Source organism: Aedes aegypti, chromosome 3, assembly GCF_002204515.2.
Source record: "Aedes aegypti strain LVP_AGWG chromosome 3, AaegL5.0 Primary Assembly, whole genome shotgun sequence".
Taxonomy (NCBI): domain Eukaryota; kingdom Metazoa; phylum Arthropoda; class Insecta; order Diptera; family Culicidae; genus Aedes; species Aedes aegypti.
Window position 1 is genome coordinate 195,195,621 of NC_035109.1, and position 27,372 is coordinate 195,222,992.

The following is a 27,372-nucleotide window of genomic DNA, read 5'->3' on the forward strand; positions in this document are numbered from 1 at the left end:
CATCATCATCATCATAATTATCAATTAAGTAAATACTTGTTTTTGTATCGTAATGTCCCTACAAACTAATCCTTCAACTTGTGTAGTTGAAATACCGCGAATGATTTGGAAAAATACTGTTTAGCGTTCGAAAAACCTGCGTGCCACACAATCAGCCGCACCATTCACTTGCCGTTCGTTGGAGAATGATTCGTTTGAAATTATTTAAACACGTTTTGAACACTCCACAAGTACATTTTATTGTTAGGAACGTGAGTATATTTTCAATTCAAATATAATTTTCTGAACATGTTAGTAATGCTGAATTGAGAAAATATAAACCATTCGTGGTTGTACTCCTAGTCCTTAGTGGTAACGGGCAACTGGGTAGCTTTTTGTTGGCCTACAAGAAACTAGTGCATCTCCATCAGTGCCAGCTGGGCAGGTACATACGGCCAAGTGTCTTTTGGCCTGGCATTGTGCTCCTAAAAGTATGAATCAGAATGTTAATCCAAATTGTTTTCCTAAACTTGATTAATCATAGTACCAGTTCCACACTGTCCACGGCAAGGATCGACACATTGATAGTTAATACAGGCTTTGTGATCAGAACACTCACTGTCGCTTTGACATTCACCCTAAAATAAGCAGTACAGTATTGAGTCACTTTGTACGCAATGCTGTTCACTTATGTACGTACCCTGACGCAATTAGAGAGCGCATTGCCTGTATATCCTGGTGGGCAAGTACAAACAGGTCGTTCACGATTCGTGCGGTCGTAACCTGGGGTGCAAACTGCATTCGTTCCACATGGGTTCGGAATGCACAAATCCTCTTTCGTGAAGGGTCGACAACTCACAAACGGATCTCCCGTCATATCGCGTGGACAGCTGCATACCGGCGTAAGTCCTCGTAGATTACAGTCGGCATTCACTCCGCATGATCCATCGCATGGGTTCTTACAAACTCCGTAAATGCAAGCCGGTCTACCGGCAGGACAGTCACGATCGCCGTAGCATTCAGCTCGACACTCGGTGTAAGGACTTCCTATGTAGCCTTTCGGACATTCGCACACTGAGCGGTGATTTGTAACACGCGTGCAAGTGGCTCCTTTGCCACATTGTGAGCATGCATTGGTACATTTGAACTGCGAACAAAATTCCTGTCCTCCACACTCTGCATCGCTTTCGCACTCGTGGCGACATCCCGTCAATGGGGAGCCCTAAAAACGCAAGATTGTTGTGCCTTAAAACATTATTATGTGAAATATATCACTTACAATGTAACCAGGTAAGCAAGAACATGTTGGTACGCTATTAATTACTTCGCATTTGGTGTTAGATCCACATGGACTTGGGCGGCACTGTTCCTCTGGAAAATAAGCGTAATTATTATTCAGCATATATTATGTGGAGTCCAATTGGCTTTGCCAATGACTTTAACTAACCTGGATCCCTGTGACGGCAGCTCACGAACGGATCTCCGGCCATATTCCTTGGGCAACTGCATACGGGAACGTGATTCCTGACCTACCAAGGGAACCGGGATAATTAATCAATACTACACTGTAATATACCTTTCATACATCACAGTTCGCATTAACACCGCATACCCCTGAGCAGGGGTTAACGCAGTTTCCACTCTGGCAGGCTTGGTCACCACGGCATTCGGTATGATCCAAACATTCAGATCTGGTAAGGAAGGTTTAAAACAGTTGTTTTAGGTGTCTCAAATGTAACATGAAATCATACCTTCTGCAATGTGTCAACGGGTTTCCGCTGTATCCTGCCGGGCATGAACAAACTGGCCTTCCTCCGGTAGTTTCCTGACACATGGCCCCAACACCGCAGGGGTTTTGTGCGCATCCTTGAGCTGAATATGTAGAAGTTTAGGTTGATCTAATTAGCACTATGTCAATCAATGTTTTTAAAAACTTGCAAGCGTGCGTTTGAGCCCATAAACACAAAATATCTACTTCATTTTTTTCAGGTTCATTTTGATAAATGTTATTAAACTGCCATATTTTAATGGTTCTGAGATTTTTAAGACTATTTGTGTGATTTAAGGTATTTGTTTGCGTTATTCTTTTTAGGAATATAAAAAGACAATAGTTTTAAGAAGGGGCCTTCCTTAGCCGAGTGGTTAGAACCCGCGGCTTCAAAGCAAAGCCATGCTGAATGTGTCTGGGTTCGATTCCCGTTCGGTTAAGGATCTTTTCGTAATGGAAATTTCCTTGACTTCCCTGGGCATAGAGTACCATCGTACCTGTCACACGATATACACATGCGAAAATGGCAACTTTGGTAAACAAAGCTCTCAGTTAATAACTAAGGAAGTGCTCATAAGAACACTGAGCTGAGAAGCAGGCTCTGTCCCAGTGAGGACGTTAATGCTAAGTAGAAGAAGAAGTTTTGAGAAATCCTTAAAAAAGACTCCCAAATTATTCTTACCTGACGAACCTCAACTCCTTTCCATGACAATTGTGGAGATGCAGATAGTCCCTTACGAAAAAAACAAAGCAGATTTCTACTCTTCTTCAATTACCGTTATTGACTTTTTGTTTTTGCACTCTCGATGTGTGCATATTAGGAATGTTTAGCTATTTCCAAAGCACCATTCATAGAATAGCTTTGCAATTTCGATTGTCCTGGTCAATCAAGGAGTAGTAACTAAAAAAAAATTGTGCGGCCATCAATGTTAATGCTCATGCTTCTTCAGAAACACCTTTCAGATAATATTTTTAGCAGGGATTCGTCCAACCATTCTGAAAATAAAAAAAAAGTTGACAGTTCCCTGAAGAAATTTACAGAAAGAGGCCTAAACACAATTTGAAGAAATCTTTAAGAAATTTCTGGAAGCCCTGTAGGAATCTATTAAAAAAATCCTGGAGATTTAAGTGAGTCCATTGTAAAAAATACAAAAAAAAATGCCCAACCAAACTCTTGGGAAATGAGAGATGCTGTTTGAATTTTTTGAGAATCTATAACAGAAAAAAATTTAGGGGATTTCATGACATGAATTTCCAATGACATTTGCATTGATTTGATTTCAGATGTATCCCGCAAAGTTTTGTATGTGCTGCAAAAATTGCATAGAACTAGGATCTGATGTCACATTGATTCAACACTTTGGTTGTTCCAATGTTGTGATAATTAGCCACGTATTTTTAGTGAGGGTGACCTGCGAACCATGAAATATTCGGTAATTTCTTATCACCTTGAGAAAACCGGGAATTAAATTACTACTAGGAAAATGCATCATTAGGATAAACCATAACCCGATCAACCAGTCAGTGATTGTCGATAGTGATCGATATCGATTCGTTTTGAATCGTTGGCGATCGTCATCGTTGAACAAAGATCTATAAAGAAATTGTTACACTGGTTGATCGGGAATGACCGAGAATTACCTTGGCCATGTACTTGTAACTGGGAAACTAGTATGGCACTAGTTTAAGGATCTAAAATATTTTGATCTGATTTAATCAAAACTTTAATAACATTATACACGTATTTTAAGCAAATGTGACAACAACCAATTGTCTTTAAAGTGAAGATGAATCGAAGCCAAAACTCAAAATGTTACGTCCGGGGAAAAGCGATATGTGGCCGAATAAAGGATTCACATGCGGACGTAAACGAGAATAAAACATAAACGGGAAAAAATTCTGTGGTAAAAATAACTATTTTAGCTGACTACGCCCATTCTTAAAATTACAAATTTACTATGTTTACGGTACACCCCACCGCATTACTGGTACATTTGACAGAAATAATTTACAACAATCTGATTCCCACTACAGACATGGTAAAATCAAGCGCATTTCTGGTCTGCTGAAAATTGCCGGTGCGAGCGCTTAAGTTAACCCCCTAAAATGGTAGTTTTTACCGCATATTTTTTTTGCGTGTACACATTTATTTACAAGGACCAGAGATGGTAAAAGTACTGTAGCAAACATTTACCGCCTCGACATTTACATGTTTCTACACGACCATCAAAATCCAAAGCAAACCATGACCGTTCAAAACAAAAAAATGTCACGGCTCTTCAAAACTGTAATCTTCTTCTTCCCAACGTTTTTTTCAAACCTGAATGCGAAATGACTCGAGCACAGTGGTGACACGATTTTTCCGGTTTTCGGGGTTTTGCATTTTTCCTCGATAAAGGCAGCATGAAATTAAACTTGTTTGTATGTATCGCAACGGAATGATTGTGCTCTTGCTGTTAGAGCTAACAGATTTCAATTAGATGAAAACACAAGCGAAATATTAGCGATTGAATTATTTAACATTTTTTTCAATCATTCACCTCGGAATGGCTGCCCGAAAACGATCATAGAGGAGAAACAAAAACAGTCAAGCAGCGTGTGAACCGTTGGCAGCGCAACGCCTGGTGGTATTAGCGCATTTGCTCAAAAGGACACGCGGCGTTCCCCTGAGAGAAGGAACGACCGCGGTTTTGTTCCCTTTTTACTTCATTCTTATGGCAGATAACATTGCGGTGTTTCATCAAACGCGATTGTTCCTTGCCTGGATCATTCGCCGCGTGGAATTTTGGGCAAATGCGCGTTTTCCAGATTTGTGCTCTTGAAAATTCAAGGTTTGGCTTCGATTCATCTTCACCAAATTCATGCTACCGTTTTTGTGTGATAAGCATTTATGTTTTTTATTAAAAGAAATCGTATCGAATACCGTCAATTGGGGTAAAGTTGATCACTTTTGAGTGATTCTATTCTACAAGATCTGGTGGGATACATGTATTATCATCCAAATATGTTATTAAACCAGTACATGCTGAATGTTAATCCATTATGCGAAATGAAATTACGAAGTGTCATAATAATAACAAAGTTAATTTTTAGAAATCAAAATTTTTAAGTTTTTGATTCTGGGGTAAAGTTGATCAACGACTACGATAGGTTTCCAAATATCAAGAGATAAATAAATTCTCAGAAATCTTACAACTTGTTCATAAATCGATAAATTTTAGAAATGCATTTTGGGGATTACGGAATAAACCACATTGAACGCCTAATGATAGGCAATTTTCTTTGAAATTGGCAAGCTGTTCACGAAAAGAACATTTTTTTTTCTCTGGAAATTAATTTTTGTCCTATTAGAATCTGCGAAAGTACGGTGCTGCCATCTGGAAAAATTGAAGCGTCGAAAATTTTACCCAACGAGGTATAGGAAGCAAATGCTTACATAAAATTAACTACAATTATTTATTAAATTCTGTTCAGTATATGTTGACAGACTTTTTGCTGGGCTACATACTTAATTTAGAATGGCATATTTTAACCGATAATCGCACAGCTGAGTATTCGGCAAACAAATTTCCTGGGAGCTCAGGAAATAAAAATCGAGTATCAGTAAACCGTGCTTCGTTGCTAAGCAACCGGACAAGTATGTACATACTCATTTGAGCTCGGCTAATTTTCATTCTTTTGCCGAGATCCGCACAGCCGAGTGGTCAGCAAGTGAATATTAACTGATATGTCAGCCTAAAATCAAGTTGCTTAGGGTGCCAGTGATATCAAACGTCACTTTTGCTGAGGTATCAGCAAACGGACTTTAACCGAGATTTGCACAGCTAAGATCGGCATTCTGATTCAAGTTTGTACATTATAGACATATTATTTTGATTTTTTTATTTTCTCAATGATCTGCTGATTCTATAACTTACCAAAAGTCTAACCCCGTGCACTAAACAAAATTTAATTAAATTGTATTTTTTGTTATTTTAGAAGCATTTAAAAATTGACTTTGTGGTAATGACCTTGGTAGCGACTGCGACCCTGAATCAGAATTAAGACTTAAGGGGGCAGGATTCGTCATTAATTTCGGGATTTTCAAAAGCAGTTTTTTTCGTGCAAAATCACGAAAATTTACAAGAAAATGTGTTCACTATATTCTATTCTCCTACCGAAACATAGTGAACACATTTCCATCGAATATTCTATAGTTTTGAACAGATAAACTGCTTTTGAAATTTTGATGATGATTACGGTGACGAATCCTTGAACGTTAAAACTCTTACTACTGGTTGATTAGTTGGTAAACTTCAGCATTGTGTTTTATAAATTACATAATTTATTGCATTAAACGCATATATGTAGGAAATTTTCTTCAACTAGCTACCTGTACATGATGAAGCTAGTTTCTCTCTTTGAAAATAAAATTTAAAGCAAAAGGCAAATACGAAATTGGGTTTAGGAAACATTGCTGGAATATTTAAAAAAAACTTATTTAAATGCTACACAGACTACGTTACAGCCGATTGTTTGAAGAAAAACTTTTCGTCGCTCCCTTTACAGTCGATGAACATGGATTCAGGAGTGATCAGCTTTACCCCACTGATCAACTACACCCCGGATTACGGTACAAAGGGAATAGATAAATTGAATAAGTAAATTTACTTCAACTAAAATTTAAAGTTCTATTTTTAGTTCTTCTCAGTCTAAGTTTTTAAGTATGTGTGAGTCAATTTGAGTGGACTGCTAGGAAATCTACGATCGCTTGCAACACGCCCAAGCCCCGTTACGTTATATAATTTCAGGTGAAATAAGCATCGTGCGACTATGCCCAAAGCTAGCTGCGTGCGTAGGTTAAAGTTATACTACCAACGATTATCTACTGCCAGCTGTTGGGGTTGAATGAGGAAGTAGAGATATTATAATGAATAGTTTGTAAATGCCTTGAGATGGGTCTCCCGATAGTACGCGCCGATTGGCGTTCTGCGTGGTAGTCACTTCGTTTGGGTAGGAATAGTAAACCACATCCGATCGGTCATTACCATACTGCGGTGCACTACTGTACGCATAATAGGAGTAGAGCGGTGAGTATGGGTTCGTTACTTTGGTTCGAGTTATTTCCACCAACTCGTCACCCGCCCTGTAAACGGTTCTTTGCGTACCTAGAGTGTTGCACACGTTCACTAGCACTATGCTTACTACCAATGTCGTTTTTAGCATTTTCGTTCTGGAAAAAAATAAAATACATAAATTAGCGCTGGTAAAACAAATGAACTAATTCAAGATCGGTCGCACGTGTACTGAGTGCATGCATCATAAAAGCTCGCTTGTCGTACACAGCACCAGCGTGGTAATGGTTGGCGATGAATGAGGGCACGACCGATCTTGAGTTAAGCACGATGATGAATCACTGGTGACTGATGCATAGAATCACGTTACATCGGCAAATCAAAAACGGAGCGAAGAAAGAAGGAAAAGGTGTAACATTATATTAGGGATCATCCACAGACAAACAGACGTAACACTCTAATTATTTCCATCGTACAGCAGAATAGCGCCCAATTTTAATATTTGGTAGTTGGCCGACGCACTCGTGGTGCTCGCATCACTGTTAGGGTTTGACGTTTGCTTACTACCGCCACCTAGTTCACGGTTGGCCAAATGAGGTATTTTTAGCATTGGGCGTAAATGCTCACGTGACTATGTTTTAAATTGATAATTGTTGTAGCTGTTACGTCTGTTTGTCTGTGGATCAGCTATCAATTATGTAAGGAGTTATGGGAAGAGAGGCGTATGAGATTTCTTACGCGGAATACAAATTATTTTCAATTTTCATACAAAAAATCTTATTATGGGGAAAGGGCGTTCAAAACCGCCAAAATTGTCTTACGTAATTAATGGACTGCCCCATTATAAGAAGTAGGTAATAATTGAAAATCACACAAGATATCTCTCCCTATCGCAAATTTAACTCCAAAGAAAGGATATCGGTACAGTCAACTTTCGTTCGTTGCACTAAACCTGTAGCCCACTTAGTGAAAGACTTTCACTAATCGGGCTGAGTTTCGAGCTGTCAAATAACATAGAACAAAAGAAAAACAGAACTATCAACATTGATAAATTGCGTCTTATGTCAGAAAATGACGTTTGCCTTCGTTTTAGGTGGGCTACAGCCCAAGTAACGGGAGCCCAATTAAAACGTAGCTTACTTAAAGATAGTGCAATGAACGAAATTCGACTGTACCGGAACTGACTACAAATGGGCTCAAACAAATTAGAATCAAACGCAAACAGTCGTAACACTGACGAAATTCCTACCTGCTACACTTAAAACGATCGTTTTAAATTTTCAATTTTTCATACCTTACAACTAGCGCCCTCTCCAAGTCTTGTTGCACTTCTTATTTTGTGCAACTTTCCCACCAGATGATGATGGTGTGGAGAGGGCGATACATTATAGCACAGATAACAGATGTTTATGTCCGATTGTAAAACTGTGTAAGACAATTAATGGTGATTTTAAGTAGCAACACAAGTAGCAACATCGTGGTGGCGCTGTTATCGCTAAGTTCCCATGGTGTTGTCTGTGGTGAATATGAAACATTTCAAGATACTGATATTCACCACTGATTGCAGCAATCCGTTGTGTGGCGGCGCTAGTGTTTTCAACGTGTTTTAGTTTGAATATCTACACAAGTTTTCAGAAGATTTTTGTTCTAGTTATCTGTGATTATAGTATAGGCATAGAGCAGGCCTGCCCAACCTTTTTGGCTCCTTTTCGACATAAATGGTTGGTGCGTTCGCAAGAATAGACAGATATGAACAAAATTGGTCTCAAATGAAAGCTTTGTAGTATATTTGGCTAATCCATGCTGAAAGTTTTAAATTTGCGTCAACCTTTTTGCTACCGACGCAATTAAGTCCAAAAAATGATCCGGCCCGCGGGCCGGACTGATTTTTATCTCTGCTTGCATCGCCAGCGAAGAGTTTGATATAAATTTTAAATTTTCAGCGTGGATTAGACAGATATATTACCAAGCTTTCATTTGACTCTAATTTTGTTCATAACGGTCTATTCTTGCGAACGCACCAACAATTTATGTCGAAAAAAAGCCAAAAAGGTTGGGCAGGGCTGGCATAGAGCATTGATCTAAGTGTTACGTTTTTTTTCTCTTAGGCATAGATTTTTTTTTGGAAAGCTGTAATAATATCGTGAAACAATACTCTAAAACTGAACAGTTATAGCGTTTTTTTTTTATTTTGGATAGGTGCAACAAGAACGTTGCCCTTAATATAGGTATAACGTGGCTATGTGCATATTAAGAGTCTTACTCAGCGCAGCGAGACCAAAGTTGAGGAATGACTGTAACTCAATTCGGTCGGCAGCATGAAAATTAAAAAAAAAAAACATGGTCAACCCACACTATTTGTCTTAGACAAGGTGACCGTGCGCTGAAGATTTTGCTTGCGAATTGATAGTTTGATGTCAATAGGTACATACTGTCCAAATTTATCGAAAGTGTTTTCGACTGTTTGTGGGTGTAGGACGTGCACACCCGCTACTACGAAATACAGAACACAACTTCAGCCGCTTCAAATTTGCTGAAATGACCTTGTTGAATAAGTTTGATGGAACATGTCATTTACCAGAACGAGTTCGGAATCGGCACATGCAGTAATATAATATATACAGTTTTTACGCGAGATGACGAAATTATTTCGTTGTTGAAGAGTCGAGGGGTGACTATAGAACTGAGTAGCCTAATTGCCGTAGCGGTAAACGCGCAGTCCTGTTGAGGGTGTCGGCTTCTTACTCTGGACGGATCTTTTCGGGGTTGGAAATTGCACTTCCCAGGTCATGAAATTGGGACCGGATAGCCACAAAGTTTATTCACAAATTTCATAACGCCAAAAATGGCCATTTTTGACACCCACCCACCCCTTCGTAGCATTTTTTGTATGAATATTTTATAAATTTTGTATGAGCCGTAACACCACGAGGACACCCACCCACCCCTTTTAGCGTTATGAAATTTGTGAATGGGCCCTTACGTAACGCTCTAGGGGGAGGAAGGCTCAAGTATTACGACTCATACAAAAATTTTAAATTTTTCTTACAAAAAGCGTTACGGATGGGGAAAGGGGGTCAAAAATTTCAAACTTTAGCGTTACGTATTAAATGGACGCTGCCTGAAGGAAATTTGCTCGACTTACCAGTGCATAAAGTATTTACTTACCTGCCTCACGTTAACCCTCTAATACCCAATTTCGATCTAAATATCATTTTTAGTTATCTAAAATCGTTCTAACCACGTTTTGGGCAATGATTTATTTTTATTCGCAAATCTATGAATTTTGGTTTTTGATTTTTATAATTTTTATTTTTGAACATCCCTATCCTTTTTCATTTTTTCTTGAAGCCTCTTCTAGTTACTGATTTCTGGCAACAATAAAAATTCAAGTTTTCACGGTACTTTTAAAAATAATAAATTTCAAATATTTTTCTGAAAATATTTTTATTTTCCGTGTAATTAACGGAAACACAGGTTTGGAATTATTTTAATACCACCAAGCCCTTCTTCTGTTATAGGGTAATAGTAGAAAAATACAAAAGGTACGATTTTTTATATTACACGTTAAATAAACCCCAGGCATTTGTAGGTTATATAAGAATACAATTTTTCAAACAATTTTCAAAAATACAAAAAAGTTTCAAAAGTCATAAAAAACTTTTCTCATATGCGTGTTATGAGTCAAGGTTTAAGCCAAAAATAAAATCATTTTGATTTCCGAGCTACGAAAAAATACACAAAATTCCAAAGTGTACCCCGTCTAAAGGCGGGGTTGGGTATTAGAGGGTTAAACACGTGCAAAAAATGATCAATTGACAAAGAAAGCTCTCAGTTAATAGCTGTGGAGATGCTTATAACAACACTAAGCTGAGAAGCAGCCTCTGTCCCATTTGAGACGCAACGCCAGAAAAGAAGCAGAGTACATCTCATGTAATCGAACACGCTATCGAAAGGCATGTGCCCGAGAAAGTTCATTCTTCTTCGGGTCCTCCGTGGCAAACCCGCGAGCTACGCCATCTGAAGACTTCAAAAAGAGCTGCTTTGAGACTCTATTCCAAAACCGCACGACTTCATTTCGAGATCACTACGCAAAAGTCAATAATGCTTACAAGAACGCTTCAGCAGGTTCAGCTGAATCTAAGATCGAAACCGAAATCATTCTGGAGATATGTAAACAAACAACGGAAGCAATCTGGTCTCCCCTCCGTTATGAAGCTAGATGAAGAGGTAGCTTCCGATTGGTATGATTTTGCACCCTTTTTGCTAAAAAATTCTCCAGCGTTTTCTGCGAAGAGGAGTTATCCGAAGAACACGTTGAATCCCGGTCCCGATGGAATTCCATCTGTTTTGCTGAAGTCGCACATCGTCAATTTGCTTGTTCCTATACGTCATGTTTTCAGCCTATCGTTAAATAGCGGACGATTTCCTACAGCCTGGAAAACTGCTACTATGTTTCCTGTGCATAAAAAGGCGATCATAAGGATGTCAATAATTATCGAGGAATTTCAGCACTTTGTTGTATTTCTAAGCTCTTCGAGTTGACAGTCATGAAACCAATGTTGCCCCACTGTGAACACTACATTAGTGAGGATCAACACGGTTCGTATCGGGGCATTCCACAACGACCAATCTGTTTTGCCTTACTTCACACATTGCTGACAGCTTTGCTGATCGAGCCCAGACAGATGTGATCTATACGGACTTGACCGCTGCGTTCGACAAAATAAACCACGTAATAACTGTCGCTAAGTTGGAAAGGCTCGGTGTCGGGGCCTAATGTTGCGCTGGTTCAGCTCGTATCTGACTGATCGTCGCTTGACTGTGGAGTTGGCAGGATTCTCTTCAGAAACTTTCACGGCAACTTTCGGAGTACATCAAGGAAGCCATTTGGGACCCTGATTGTTTTGCTGTACCTCAACGATGTCAACACAGTAATTAAAGGACCTCGATTATTTTATGCAGATGATCTAAAACTGTTTCTGCGGATCTCTTCAACATGATTTAGATGTTTTTGTAGTTTGATGCGACATGAATCGATTGACAGTTAATCCTGAGAAATGCTCGATTATCTCATTCTTACGCAAACTGTAGCCCATCCTGTTCTGTTACCAGCTCAAGGGAAAGGTGCTTCAACGAGTACAAGATGTTAAAGATCTTGGCGTTATTCTGGATGCTCAGTTGACGTTTAAACAACATCTGTCCTATGTCATCGAGAAAGCCTCCAGGACATTGGGTTTCATCTTCCGTATTGCCAAGGATTTCACGGATCCATATTGCCTCAAATCCTTGTACTGCTCATTAGTTTGGGCCACACTTGAATATTTGCTCCGCAGTTTGGCATCCGTATTACCGTAACGGCGTGGAGAGGATAGAGTCAGTTCAACGTCGCTTCATCCGTTATGCTCTCCGTCGACTTCCATGGCGAGACCCATTCCGGTTGCCTAGCTACCAAAGTAGGTGCCAACTCATTCAACTGGAATCACTGTAGACCCGTAGAGACGTCAATAGAGCGATGGTAGTGGCTGATTTGCTTTCAGTAAGAATAGACTGTCCTCCGCTCCTGGAATCTATCAATGCGAGTGCTCACTCCAGGACGTTGCGTAACAATGCTATGTTGAGGTTGCCATTGCGACGAACTAACTATGGGCAAAACAGTGCTATGGTCGGTCTTCAACGCGTGTTCAATAGGGTCGCTGAAGGATTTGATTTTCACCTGTCCCGTCAAGTAATACGTCGAAATTATGTAGAAATTCTGTCCCTACTCTCTGTGTGAATATTTGTGACTTTCATTTGTTTTTGACATGTTGTTGCCTTGTTTTTGTTATAGTTTCAACTTTGTATTTTATTTTATCTTTTAGTTATATATTGGTGTAATAAATAAATAAATAAATAAATAAGAGCTAACGAGATTTTTAACCCTTGGCTTGTTCATCTTTGGACTAACTGCTTTATTTCTATTCCGAAGAAAGTCGTCACTATGGCCCTCAGATCATAAATGACTATCTCAGGTCCTAAGCGTGAGAAGTAGGTGTTCTAATCACTACACCAGGCCCGCCTCCGTGTATCATCCAAGAATAGTTATTTATGCAACAAGTTGCAAAATGATGATTTTTTAAGCACGATTTGTACATTTATCCAACGAGGCTCGCCGAGTTGGATAAATACAACGAGTGCTGAAAAAATTGAGTTTTGCAACGAGTTGCATACAAAATTTTTTGCTATTACGAAAAATGCCTTTTAAGCTGGATCATTTCCAGAAACACACACAAACATTTCAACAGAAACCACGTGGACATACATCCATGTGTAGTACCATTTCAGTATTTTTTAATCGCGTAGGCTGCGACATAGTATCTACGAATGTCACAAATTTTCTGATTCACATCAATGTGACACCATACAGACCCATATTCCATGTTGGAGGACAAAACAGGTAACTGTAACTGTACGCCCCCAGTAGCGGGTTCTGCTGTTACCTCTACGAATGCTGGACGATCCGTTCCTAAACCGGTATTGGAAGATCGGTGAATCGTTAGAAAATGCAGTTCGCCGAAAATTGATTTTTCTCGGTATCCATGGAAGATACCATGCTTCGGAAGTAGGGCGCATTAGAACGCATCCTGGTGCGAATTTAATGCACCACTTCTGAAGATATCTCGCATAGATTCTAAGAAAAAATCAACTTCGGTGAGAGACCGATTCTAGCTTTTTATCGCGCCGACAATATCACCAGTCTTGCATCTGGATCGCACATCAGATAGAGAAGCAGATACTATGGCAGAATAGACTGGGATATTTGCCTCCCAGACAGAACTGAAAAGTGCTACTTTTCAGCACCGAAACCAGTGCTGAAAAGTAGCACTTTTCAGCATTGTTTTTTTGGTAGGAAAAGCAGGCCGTTATGTTATGCATCTTATCAATGAAAAGTTGATTGATTTGCAACGGAATCGCAAAAATACCATTTATCAAAGTAAGCTCTTAGTTAATAATTGTGGAAGTGCTCGTAGAACTTGTGCCCACAGTTATCGTTAGAAACAATAAGATAAATACATTTCCAGATTTTTATCCTGAACTTTAATACTTTAAAATGATATTTTGCATGGATTTACATGCCTAAATGTGTCTAACTTAATCAGGCTCCGTTGATCTTTTCTTCATAAATCATTCCGAATAGCGTGCACCCCTGCTTATTTGAACGGTAGCTCATGCAAACCATCGGGGTTCATTTTTAATTTGAACATCTAAGTCCAGTTGTTAATTACACCTATCGTTTGTCTGGTGAGTTGCACGCTTACTGTCAATGATGATGTCACGCTACACGATAAGTGTTCATCTGCAACAACCAGACAGCTCACCAATCCACCGCGAGGTGGATCGTGCTGAGTTGTTGAGTTGAAGGAGAGCGAAAGAAGGAAGGCACAAAAGTCTGTTTGACAGCTCTGCAGAAAGCGCATGCGCACGGACAGAGCGCGTGCGCACGGAAAGAGCGCGTGCGCACGGAAAGAGCGCCAGTTCGGCTCGATTTGCAATGATCGGTTATTATTATTATTATTTTTTCGCTCTTGGATATTCTATGGTTTGGTTGATCGATGTTAAAGTTTGTTTTAAAAGCAGCTCCACTTATTTTGAAACATATTGCCGTGTACAATAGTAGACAACACAACTAATTTAATTAAAATAATTTGAAATTATAATTAGTACATATACAAAAGGGGAAGAACGTTTAGGCTGGTTGTGCATTACGATAAAATCTCTTAACATAAGCAATGCTTGTTGTTGGTTCTTGTGGAAGGATCAACATGTTCGGCTTAACGAATCTTATTTTAAATATCGAATAACACCACATGCTATTGAACAAAAAGGATGTGATTACAATAGACTTTTGATATTTTCAATTCTGAACCACCGCAAAAAAAAGATATTGGGAATCAAAATTCTCCTGAGAGGGATGATGTGGGGGAGGCTCATTCTAATTAATATTGTCGTTCAATTATGGGGATAAATTAAAATTGTTATTGTTCTATACATACTTATTTATTATAATTACCTGTAAACATTGATACAGCACAATTCAAGAATTTAAATATCAAATAGCAAACATAGATATGGTCCGTGTTCAGACAGACTGAACCAAGTGTTTTTTTCAATCGAGTAAGAAAAATGTACCCCAAACATGTGAAACATCAAAATATTATAGATATTTACTGTAATAATGGAACTTATCTATTTGATGATACATTTGTATCAAAATAACATGGAAGATTTAAAATTGATGGAGTTCTTTACGTATCCTTAGAGCTCCAAAATTCATCTAGTCTGGTCTATCTAAACACCGACCATATGATTCTCAAAAACTCATGAGAATGGTATTTTACTCTGTGAACTGTTATTTAATTTGGATGTGTTTAAAAGATTTATAAATTTAATTTATTATTGATGTTACGAGCTATGTCTGTAGTTAAACTTAATGCTACACAAGAAATATATTTGAATCAAAGTATTTTTATATATAAATCATATGAAAAAAAATGTTCCAGAAAGTACTCTAGAATTCTTTGGGAGCGTCTCCCGGGATTCTTCCTTAAATCATTCATGAATCCTTCAAATCCTCTCTGGGATTGTTCTGCTGAAAATCTTGAGATTATTTCTGAATTTTCTTCCAGATATCGCTTTGGGATTCATCTAAAAAAAACGTTACCATTCCGGTATTACTTCTGAGATTCTTTCGGATATCCCATTGCGATTATTCTGGGCATCTTTTTGGATTTTTTTTGCAGAACTCTGTATGTGATTTTGCGTGTATCTCCTTAAGGATTACTTTTGAAATCCAGGAAATTAAATTCTTTGAAATTCTTGAAAATTGTTTTCGAAATACTATGGAAGATTTTACCATAAATCCTGATGCAATCCATTTGGATATTTAAAGAGAATTTTATCAAAAAATGTACGACTCTACTAGAAATTCTTCGAGAATTCCTCCGAAAATAACTCTAGATTTTTATCCGGAAATACTTCTGGTATTCTTATGAGAATGCCTCTGGTATTCTTCCAAAAATGACTTGAGATGCTTTCGGAAATCTTTCTGAAATTCTTCAAGAAATTCCACTGAGATTTTTACGCCAATATCTTTGAAATACTCCTGGGACTCTTACAAAAATCCTGTTGGAGTTTTTTTTTTTCGGATATCTTTCTATTCTAAATTTTTCAATAAATTTTGCTGGGATTGTGCTGTAAAACCTGCTAAGATTCATCCAAAAATACGACTGTCATTCTTCCGGATATCATTCAAGAATTCCACCGGAAGTTTTCGTGAGATTCAACCGTAAATCGTTCTGGTATTTTTCAGAAATTCCATTGAGATTCTTAAAAATATCCTTCTGAAAAATTTTCTGAGAATTGTTTTGAGATTATAGAAGGATTTCCAGAAGAATTCCAAGGCGATTCACAGAAACATCACTTCTGTATGAAGGATTATCGTTAATATCTGAAATAATCCCATGAGAATTCTAAATCCAAATTACAGTGATATTCAAAAGAATCCCAGAAGTTATTTCGCCAGAATCCCTGAAAGATTTAAAGGATATTCACAGACATCCAGAAGATTTCATGAATATTTTCCAGAATAATTCCGATGTCCAGATGAACTGCAGAAAGATTCATGGAATAATTTCAAACGGGATGTTCGGAATCATTTGAAAGTAACTTTTAGAAGATCCTCAGAAAAAGGAATCAGTAATCAAAGTAATCGAAAAAATCTCATTATTTCAAGCAATGCTCGTTGGTTCATGTCTAAGGATCAACATGTTCGGCTTAACGAATCTTATTTTAAATATTGAATGACACCACATACAATTAAACTAGTATGTGATTACAATTCTAAATCACCGCAAAAAAAATATTTAGAATCATAATCCTTCTGAGAGGGATGATGTGGTGGATGCACATTCTCATTAAAATTGTCGTTCAATTATGGCGATAAATTAAAATTGTTATTGTTCCATAAATACTTGTTTATTATAATTACTTGTAAATATTGATACAGCATATAAAAAGACATTGGTCCAGAAATTACTCCAGAATTCTATGGAATTTCCCTCCTGGGATTCTTCCTTAAATCACTTATGAATCCTTCAAAACCTCTCTGGGATTTTTCTGGAAATCTTGAGATTATTTCTGATTTTTCTCTAAGTTCTTCTGGAAATCACAGAATACTTACAGATATCGCTTTTGAACTCATCTAAAAAACATCGTTAGCATTCCGGTACTATATCTGAGATTCTTTCGGATATCCTTTGTGATTCTTCTGGACATCTTATTGGAATATTTGCATAAATCTGTATGTGAGTTTGCGTTTATCTCCTTAAGGATTACTTTTGAAATCCTGGAAATCAAATTCGAATCGAAATTCTCGAAGATTCTTTCGGAAATTCAATGGAAGATTCTAACAAAAATCCTGATGCAATTCTTCTGGATATTTTTAGAGGATTTTGCCAAAAAATGTACCACTAATGTACTACGACGCTACTACAAATTCGTCGAGAATTCCTCCGAAAATAACTCTGGCCTTTTTCCGGAAATACTTCTGGGATTATTATGAGAATACCTCTGGTATTCTTCCGGAAATCACCTGAGATGCTTTCGGAATCCCTTTAGAATACTTTCGAGGATGCTTCCGAAAATCTTTCTGAAATTATTCTAGAAATGCCACTGAGATTTTTACGTCCATATTCTTGAAATTTGTCTGGGACTCTTCCAAAAATCCTGTAGGAAATCTTCCAGATATCTTTCTAGCATTCTTTCGGGAAGCCTTCTGGGATACTTTCGAAAATCTTTCTGAGGATCCTTCAAATCCTTCTGTTAAGGATTCTTGCAGAAATTCTTCCCGAATTACCTCTAGACTCTGGGAGTTTCCTGAATTTTTCAAGAAAACTGTTATTATTTCGACTATCTCTCTAGGATTCTTTCGGAAATTCTTCTACAATACCCCCAGATTTCTTTCTGTTATCCTGCTGGAGGACTTCAAAACATCTTTCAAAGATTTTTCCAGAAATTTTACTGGAATTTTTCAAGAAATTCTGCTGGGATTCTTCCGTAAAACCTGCCGAAATTCATCCGGAAATACGACTGGAATTCTGCTTGAATGATAAGCATTCAAGAATTCCACCGGAAGTTTTTGTGGGATTCAACCGTAAATTGTCCTGGTATTTTGTTTAAATACATTGAGATTCTTAGGGAAAAATATACAGGATTCTTAAAAATATCCTTCTGAAAATTCTTCTGGAAATTGCTTTGGAATTAAAGGAGGATTTCCGGAAGAATCCCAGGTCGATTTACAGAAGAACCACAGAGAAATCACTAAAATATTATCAGGGAGATTTCTAAAGGAATTATTTTAAGGATTCTCGTAAATTCCTGAAACAATCTCAGGAGAATTTCGAATGGATTTTGAATGTTTTTTACAGTGATATCCAAAAGAATCCCAGAAGTTATTTCGCAAGAACCCCTGAAGATTCAATGAAAAGTCACAGACATCCAGACGATTTCATGAATATTTTCCAGAATAATTACGATGTCCAGAAGAGCTCCAGAAAGATTTACGGAATAATTTCAAATGGAATTTCCAGAACCATTTAAAAGTCACTTTCAAAAGATGCTCAGAAAAAGAAATCAGTAATCAAAGAATCTCATAGGTATTTTTTTAAAGTCCCAGTGACTGTATGGTAGTTTTCTTGGAGGATTTCCATTTGAAGTCAAGAGGGATTTTCAGAAAATTCTGCCAAGGATTTAAGAAAATTTTCAAGAAAATCAATGATAAATCACGAAAAAAAATCAAAAACACTTCCTTATGAATTTCCAGAAGAATCACAGAGTTTTTTTTTCTCAAAAAATCTTAGAAAAAAATTCTAAAGAATCACGAAGGAATTTTCGGAATAATTCTGGATATACAAAATTATCTCAGGCAGAAACAATAAAATCAATAGCAATCAATCTGTAAGAATATAAGAAGGATTTCTGTAAGAATATAAGGAGGATTTACAAACAATTACAGAGGAATTTTTGGATGATTTCCATAAATAAAGATTTAAAAAAATCCCCGTCATCTGGAAGATTCTTAGCAGGATTTTCGGAAGTATTCCACAGGGATTTCTGGGAGAATTCCATTAGGATTTACAAAATAATTGCAGAGGAATTTCCGAAAGAATCCCAAGAATTTGCACGGAAGAAAGTGAAGTGAAATAATAGATTTTTTTGATTATAGTCTCAGGCTTCTTTCCGAGAGTATTCTAGAATAATAGGTATAATCTAAGACATTTTTCGGAATGAATCTCAAAGGGATTTTGAAGAACTTTCTAAGAGTTTCACGGAAGAAATACTGAAGAATTACGAGGAAAATATTAGAATTTAAATAATAATTTCGATTGGATTTTCAGAAGAAATCCCGAGAAATTTTGTGAGAATCCCCGAACCCAGATTTTTAAAATAGATTCCATTACACTGGAAAGCAATCATTAAATCATTTTCGGCAGAATTCCAGAATTTTACGGCAGAATTCCAGAATTTTACAGCAGAATCCTGAAAGGATTTCCATAATAACCCAAGATGGGTTTCTGGGATAGTCCAATAGGAAGTCCCAAGGAGGTTATTGGAAAAATCAGAGCGATCAAAGAAATAACTACATATAATAATTTCAGAAGGGTTTCTGAAAGAATCTCAGTGAATTTTCAAGATGTCCTCTAGCAACACAACTAATATATACTAATATTTACAACTCAATACTTAATTATAAATTGCGTTAAGGTGATTATAGAACAAAGCCACACCTCCAATTTTCAAAAGCACAAGACTTGAGAACCAAACAGCTCTCACCGTTGAAAATTTATCCCATTAGTCACCACCAGCAAGCAAGCAGATTGATTGGTTTTCAACGCAAACTGTTGTCAGATTCTCCAGTCTTGTGCCCTTGTTTGGCTTCGTTTTATAATCACCTTAAGCTGAGTGTACGCCATCGGATTGACGAAGTATCGAAGTAGATTAAAAACAATTATAGTAGAACGTGTGGAAAATACATATGAACTGCGCAGAATACATCAGACCGATTTAGCATTGCTGCGCACTTCTAAAAGCATTTTATTTTTATTAAAATGTTTGATAATAGTAGAACGACAATGACCATCAGTTGATTTTCCGCTACTGTTTTTTTTAAATCACAATTGTTATTTCTTTCCGTGCACGCGCTCGGGAAATGTTCCACAGTTATTAACTGAAAGCTTTCTTTGCCAAAGTTACCATTTTCGCATTCGTATATCGTGTGGCAGGCACTCTATGCCCAGGGAAGTCAAGGAAATTTCCATTATGAAAAGATCCTGGACCGAGCGGGAATCGAACCCAGACACCTTCAGCATGGCTTTGCTTTGTGGCCGCGGACTCTAGCCACTCGGCTAAGGAAGACCACAAGCACTCTGTCACTACACTGAGAACAGCGTTGCGGTTGAAAATACTATATCAGAGGGTTAAATTAAATACACAACGCCTCTTGATTTGTGCAGACTAAATTCGCATTTATTTAGAATATTTTGTGCATTCAATTTTACCATGGCACCATTTGTATAGTAAAAATGACTAAGTCATGGTTAAAAACTTGCAGCAGACCAGAATCGAACCGAGGATCTGGCGATTGTCAAGCGCGAACGCTAGCCGCTCGGCTATCGACGCGGTTGGATTGAGAGGGAACAAAACGCAAATAAAAAGCGTTCATTATAGCTCAATCGTGGTTGGAATAGTAAATTTAAAAACACGTTCATGGTTCTCATTACTGCAACGCTTGTTTCAGTGTAGGTCACTCTAGTGATATATCCATCTTCTTCTTCTTGGCATTGACGTCCTCACTGGGACAGAGCCTGCTTCTCAGCTTAGTGTTCTTATGAGCACTCCCACAGTTATTAACTGAGAGCTTTCTATGCCAAAGTTGCCATTTTCGCATTCGTATATCGTGTGGCAGGTACGGTGATACTCTATGCCCAGGGAAGTCGAGAAAATTTCCAACCCGAAAAGATCCTGGACCGACCGGGAATCAAACCCAGACACCTTCAGCATGGCTTTGCTTTGTAGCCGCGGACTCTAACCACTCGGCTAAGGAAGGCCCCAAGCCATCCATCTATTATCTAAATTTGCTGAAATACCATCCTTTTACTCCCAGCAAAAAAGTATAGTAAGAAGCGTGTACAAAATTGGTTTAGATTACTAAAGGAACTATATTTTAATTGCATTCTAAAGTATATTTTTTCTCTTTATGGTCGTTTTATTGAAAAATGTTACACCTTTAAAAACATGTACACATATTTACCGAACTACAGACATTTGTGAACGTTCTTCTACAAATATTTCGATCGGTAATCTCAGAATAACATATTATGAAAATAGTACATGGAAAATAAATTCGATTGCATGCGAATTTTAATGATTTTCATTGTGCTTTTAAAGGTCTTATGAAAATAAAGCATTTTTTATTGTACTTGAAATACCTGCGGAAATAAAAATATGCAAACTATGTCTTCATAATTATTTTTCATATCAAGACTAACATATTTGGGGGTGAGAATGGGTCAAAAAAGCATATGTACGAATTATATATTGAATAACTATCGCAAATTAACTCCAATAAACTTCAAATTTGGTGTGTATGTACTTTGATGGTACATTAACAACTGTCCAAAAAAGAAAAATATTTATTCACTACGCCACTACAAGTGAATGAAAAATGACCCAATTTCACCCCATAGAGGGGGTGACATTGGGTCACTGTAATTGAAATAACTTGTTTTTGAGAATATGATTGCAAAACCATTGACAGCTGAAAAATATTGATGAAATACGATGCAAACAAGACGAAAAGACATCTAACATGTTTCACAAGTATGATAAACCCACTTAAAAGTATGATTATACTAAAAAATTGAAGAGCAATGAGAAAAAACAAATTTTGAACCCGGCATTTATCGTCAAGTTTACATAAGTTTTCTTGTTTTTCTTCCTTCAAATTGTCTTCAAAGTCTCATACCTACCTATTGCCTATTCAGTTTCCCCAAAGGTGTACTGAAAAAAATATTTTTTTTAAACCTAAGCAAATAGTTTAATTTCAATGTGACATTCCATGATGAAAAGATTTCAGGCAGTTGTTGACGTCATGATCACGGTATTTCAGCGATCCAAATCATTTGTACTTCCGTGAGAAGTTTCTATGATAAGAGAATACTAATAAATATTTAAATATAAAAAAAAATCATTTCATAAAATTTTACGATGTTGCTGCGCACGAAAAACAGTTGATGGTTTGAGAAGTTGTCAAACGTTGCATTGTTATTCAATGCACAGAATCATCAAGTAGACTTGTTTTGTGGTTCAGCGATGCTGTATATAGCAAGAATAAACACAATTAAGACTTGTGGTTTCATTCACAATCGTTCTTCCATGACCCAATCTCACCTCCATTTTTAATGTTCACACCAAAATTTTATTGCTTAATCAGCACTTGGTTATTTGCTACTCTTTTGGGATTTCTTGCTCTTTTAAAACAATTTCAGGCCACCAGGTTCTGATTGTTGCAAAATTTATGTAAAGTTCGTCAAAAGTACATATAAAAAATGCTTTTCCGTTACATGCAATAAACATTTATTTTCACAAAAAAAAACAAAATTGTCTGCGCTCTGGGAGGAAAGAGCGAAGCCCCGTTGGCCGTTCCGGTATTGTTATCTAGAAAGAAACACTTGAGATATTTATCAATAATTAGTATTTCATCAAATACTGTACTTACTCAGATATTCTGATAGATACATAAAAAAGGTGCGACCAAAAGATTTTTCTCACAAGGCTTCATGCTGATTTGCAAATAAAAATTGGGAGAATTTTTTTTCTCTTTAAAATTTCTCGGTTGACAAGTAGAACTGTTGCTGGAGTTCAGTAATTATGTTTACTGGTTTACGGCAAAATTTCTAATCGATTGCTGGTTATCAATCACCTGTCAAATAAATTACTGAAAATCAGTAAACCTGATGGTGCTGACAATTATTCAGCAAGTTAAATTGCTGAATTCCAGTAACAGGGTGTCTACTCGTTTACCGAAATGAAATTCCCTGATATTTCCAGTTATTTTCCAGGTTTTATAAATTAGTTCCAGGTTCAAAAAATACTTTAATTTTATATGACCAAAACAAACTAATGACAATTTTAAAAGTGTTTTAAAGTGTATTCACTCTTCTAGACATTTTAAAGCAATGTGCTAACAATATTAAAGCTAATTCAAATATTCATATGAATTGTATTTAATAATGATGGTGTTTTTTATTTTGTTTGTTCTGTCCATCATCGTGTTTAGAACACGGATAATGAATGAATGAATGAATTTTCTTTATTGAAGAGACTTTCAGCCCTTGCTCAACACGGATAATAAAGTTCTCGGTTAATCGAATCCGACCTGTATAACATTTACAAATGTGGTAATTTAGATAAATTATTATTTGTTTGCACTTCATTGGAAAACTTTCAAGAGCTCTGAATGAGTCATGATTGTAGAAAAAATAATTGAAAGTTGTTTGAATTCCAGATTACTTTTCCGGAATCGGTTTTCCGAAATTCAATATTTTTCAATAATTTTAGAAATTGTTCATGAAGCATGGCTGGTACGGACTGAGTGTTTTGAAAATAGAACATTCAGAAACCTTTTGCTTGAAAAAAGAGACCAAACAGTTATCAAAAAAACAAATCGAAACCTAACAGGAACCAGGAGAAAAGAGTTTGATTCTCTATGGAATCAGACCTGACATTTCTCTGAGAATTTTTTTTTGTTTGAACTTCCTCGAGACATTACGACAAATAATAGTGTTTGCATTACTGCATTTTCAATGATTTTCTCCAGGCATTTCATCACAAATAACTCAGGTGTTTGCCCAAATATCCAGATATAACTCTGAAGATTTCTTCAAATTGGATAAATGGATAGATATTTTAATTTGAGAGATTTGAATATTTCTCCAGGAGTTCATTTAAAAATTATTTCCCATAAAACCACTTCAATAATTTTCCTAAGGAATTTCTCCAAGAATTTTATTTTAAATATCTTAAAATACAACCTGGATTTTTTCAAAAATAACTACAGAAATTACCGCGAAGATTCCATCAGGAATTACTTCATATATAATTTCAGATATTTTTCAAGAAAATCTCTAGTCGTCAAGGTTTTTTTTCGGTGATTTTCCCATCGGTTTCCTAGAACATATTCCAAGGCCCCCGTTTTGAACATTTCCTACATAATTGTCTTTCATAATTTCTTTAAGATTTTGACTAGGAATTTCTCTAAGGATATCTTCAGAAATTACTCCAGAGATAGCTTCTAAGGATTCTTTGAAAATTCCAGTAACAAGAACTCCTCCAGTAACTTTAAGAAGTTTCTCAATGAAGTTTTCACAGATTTTTCCAAGCATTCTTCCAAGAGTTTTTCCTGATAAATTTCTAAGGCAAATATTAGGGTAACGTCTAAAAAAACTTGTGTAAGTTCTTAAGTCATTCTTGATGAATAAGGATTTTTAGAGAGACCCTTGACAAAACTTAAGAGTAATTGCTAAGACTATTGAAAAATAAAAACAAAAACAAATCAATATTGAATCTCTGTGAAGCAATTCCTTGAAAAACGAAATCGCTAAAAAATTGTGTAGGAATGATCGACGGATTTCTTGGAAAAATAGCTGTAGTGGTATTTTTATATTAGATTCATTGAGGAATGTTTGGAACAACTGTAATCCTTGGATGAAATGCAGAAGAGATTCCAAAAATAATTAAAAGAGAAACCACGAACACATGTAGAATATAAAATGTTCCTAATAGATTTACTGATTAATTACTCTAGGATTTTTTGTAACAATTCTTTGGAGTGAATATGGACATAATGGCGTAGAAATTCTTTAAAAAAATCCCTGAACGTATTTCATTAAAAGCATATGAATTAACCTATGCGGGCTACATGGAAGATAATTTGTGGAAATTCTTGGAAGATCTGATAGAGTTACAGCTGGCAAATTCAATTGAAGAGTTAATGAAAAATTATCTCTAGGAAGTCCTAGAACAGTCTTTGGAAAAATTTCAAAGTAATCCTTGAGAAAATGACTGGAGGTAGTAACGTTGAAGTGCTCAAGGATGTCCTGAATCATATTCTGGTGACATTCCCTTAAGCATCCTTTGAAAAATTGCTGGTAGAATTGGTATAGGAATCTCTTGAAGAATTCCTGGAAATCCTGTATTAGTCCCTGAAAGTATTCCAGATGAAATATCTGAAATTTTCTCGAGGCCTTGTAGAATTTTGCATCAGAATACACTGCAAGCAAAATAGGGAAAAGAGATCCTTCAGAGACCATATTGGTTAAAATAGAGACCTTTCATCATAAAAAGATACTTATTAGAGATTTGAATAAAAATATAGACCAAGTCTCTAAAAAGAAACCTGCTCCTAGCCCTAGATATGTGAATCCTATACTGCTCAAATATACTTGAATATATTTGATGTTTATATAAGTCGATTATGTTCCATACGTGAAAAGATCCTCACTGAATAGCTTAAGTAACGTTATGATAGCGGCGCAGCCGAATTTTTTTTTATTGAAGAGAGTATTCTGGAAAGTTAATGCTAATCTCTGGATTTTGACGCAAAAATCCTTTGTGGTGAACATATTCTACCATGAATTACTGCCTCAAAATATTTTCCCTGCAATTCAAATTCCCTGAGAATTCCAGGTTTTTCCAGGTTGAATTAAATTCCCTGATAATTCCAGGTTTTCCAGGTTTTTCCAGGTAGTAGACACCCTGAGTAAACAATATCAGAAGTGCCGTACATCAGTAAAATGGTGTATTGCTGAATTGGTTTCAGCAAACGAAATTGCTGGAAGACTGATCAAAAATTGGGTGTGAGACACCATACCGAAAAAAAAAAATATTTTTTTTGTGGAAAATTCAAATAGATTCCGGAAAATACGAATGAAGTGTTTTGAAAAGGCTATCAACCTTCTACTAATAGAACAATAGAGGTTAAAGTACATGCGGGATACTTTGCACAGGATAAATTTAATGTTGTAAATTTGCTCTAGTATCTACATACAAGTTTGTTGATATATTAAACAGAAACTACTGTTTCTAGAAATGTATATTGTGATTAATTATATTTATGTAATAATATGTACTCTAACACATAAATTATAAATAGTAATATAATAGTAATAAAAGTAATATCAGCATTGTCACCTCCATCGACGGTACACAAATAAAAATATTTAAATGTGATTGTAGTGTAAAATGAAGAATACAGTAAAAATAAACCAAATTCATTTATAATTACGGCATCACGTTTAATTTTCAACTAAGGATGTTTCAATTGTACATGATAGTGTAAATTTAAAGTGCATTCGATTGAAAAATAAGAGATTGATCGTTGACATTTCTGTTTATTGTGATGCTCCAAATATGTGCATGAAAATAAACTTAAATTCATAACATATTGTTCTTAGCTGTGTATATTAGTAACTTTCAGCTTGTAAAAATAAATACATTGTCGAGTTTTCCAGCGAATTTCTAAAAATAATCCATTTTGAAAATCTTCAGAAATCGACCATACTAAACGTTGTTCCTTATTCATGTGAAATTCGATTTTTATGTTTATTATCACAACATCGTACAATATTAGTCGAAAGTGTTTGAATAGTCCTCATTAACGATTATAGTCATAATTTGTTATGTGAGTTGCGCGTTTACTTAATTTGTTACGCTTGTACATCTTCGCAGTTACAAGGGTCTTCTGGACATTTTTTTTTTTTTTTCAAATTATCCAATCGCCAAATTATAGAACTAATGAAATCACCAGTTGCTTCTTTTTGTCATGGGTGGTATTCTTAATTCAATGGGGACAAAATTAGCATACATACTTTAAGAATAGAAGCGATAATACGATCCTGCTCCAAATTGATCAAACCATAAAGAATGGAATATGTAGTGCTTCAAGAATTCATCAAATGTTTAATTTCCAAAATAGTTCGTAAACACAATTTCACATCTTTTTCTACAGCTTCGTCCCAACTTATGGATAAAATCGACAGACTTTTGTTGATATGGGTCAATTACATGGTAGCCATTGTTGAGGCCTTTTTAACTTTTCTCTAGAATATTCACAAAACACCACATGGATCTCAACAGTCACTCCCGCATTTTAATCATTTAGTCAAACCATTCAATTAATAAGTTTTCTGTAATACGATTCTATCATCAGCCTCCGTCACAGTGTATCGTCGTTTCCTCTGCTTTTCTTAGAAATTTCCCGCTTTTCTTTTCAATTGCGCCTCATTACAACTCAAGCCAATGCACTACCTTATTCCGTTACACAGACAATCTAAAAATCACAGATCTGTAAACCGGAACTATCGCCGCGTTTGATGACTTCGTTCATTCGATGCTATAATATTCGCGTCTCTTTGCTCACTAAACCGTAGGAAAACATTGATGTTTAATTTATATAATAGCTCGCAGGTCCGCCTG

The 27,372-nt window shown here is 36.4% G+C and overlaps 1 protein-coding gene across 6 annotated transcripts; it reads right to left on the reverse strand.

Moving 5' to 3' along the window:
- Positions 1 to 213: 213 nt before the first annotated feature.
- LOC5578300 (slit homolog 1 protein) lies at positions 214 to 27,372 on the reverse strand. Of its 6 annotated transcripts, none has more exons than XM_001656832.2 (9): positions 27,205 to 27,372; positions 6,676 to 6,959; positions 1,731 to 1,851; positions 1,565 to 1,670; positions 1,427 to 1,508; positions 1,259 to 1,350; positions 680 to 1,201; positions 527 to 617; positions 214 to 464 (listed from the first exon to the last, which is right to left on the reverse strand). In XM_001656832.2, exons 2-9 carry the CDS (start codon positions 6,950 to 6,952, stop codon positions 346 to 348), a joined length of 1,410 nt encoding a protein of 469 aa, XP_001656882.1. In that variant the 5' UTR covers positions 6,953 to 6,959; positions 27,205 to 27,372; the 3' UTR covers positions 214 to 345. The 6 variants fall into 6 exon arrangements, with proteins under 6 accessions (XP_001656882.1, XP_021705731.1, XP_021705732.1 ...); XM_021850039.1 differs by having other exon boundaries at positions 6,775 to 6,959; positions 27,205 to 27,370; XM_021850040.1 differs by having other exon boundaries at positions 6,895 to 6,959; positions 27,205 to 27,367.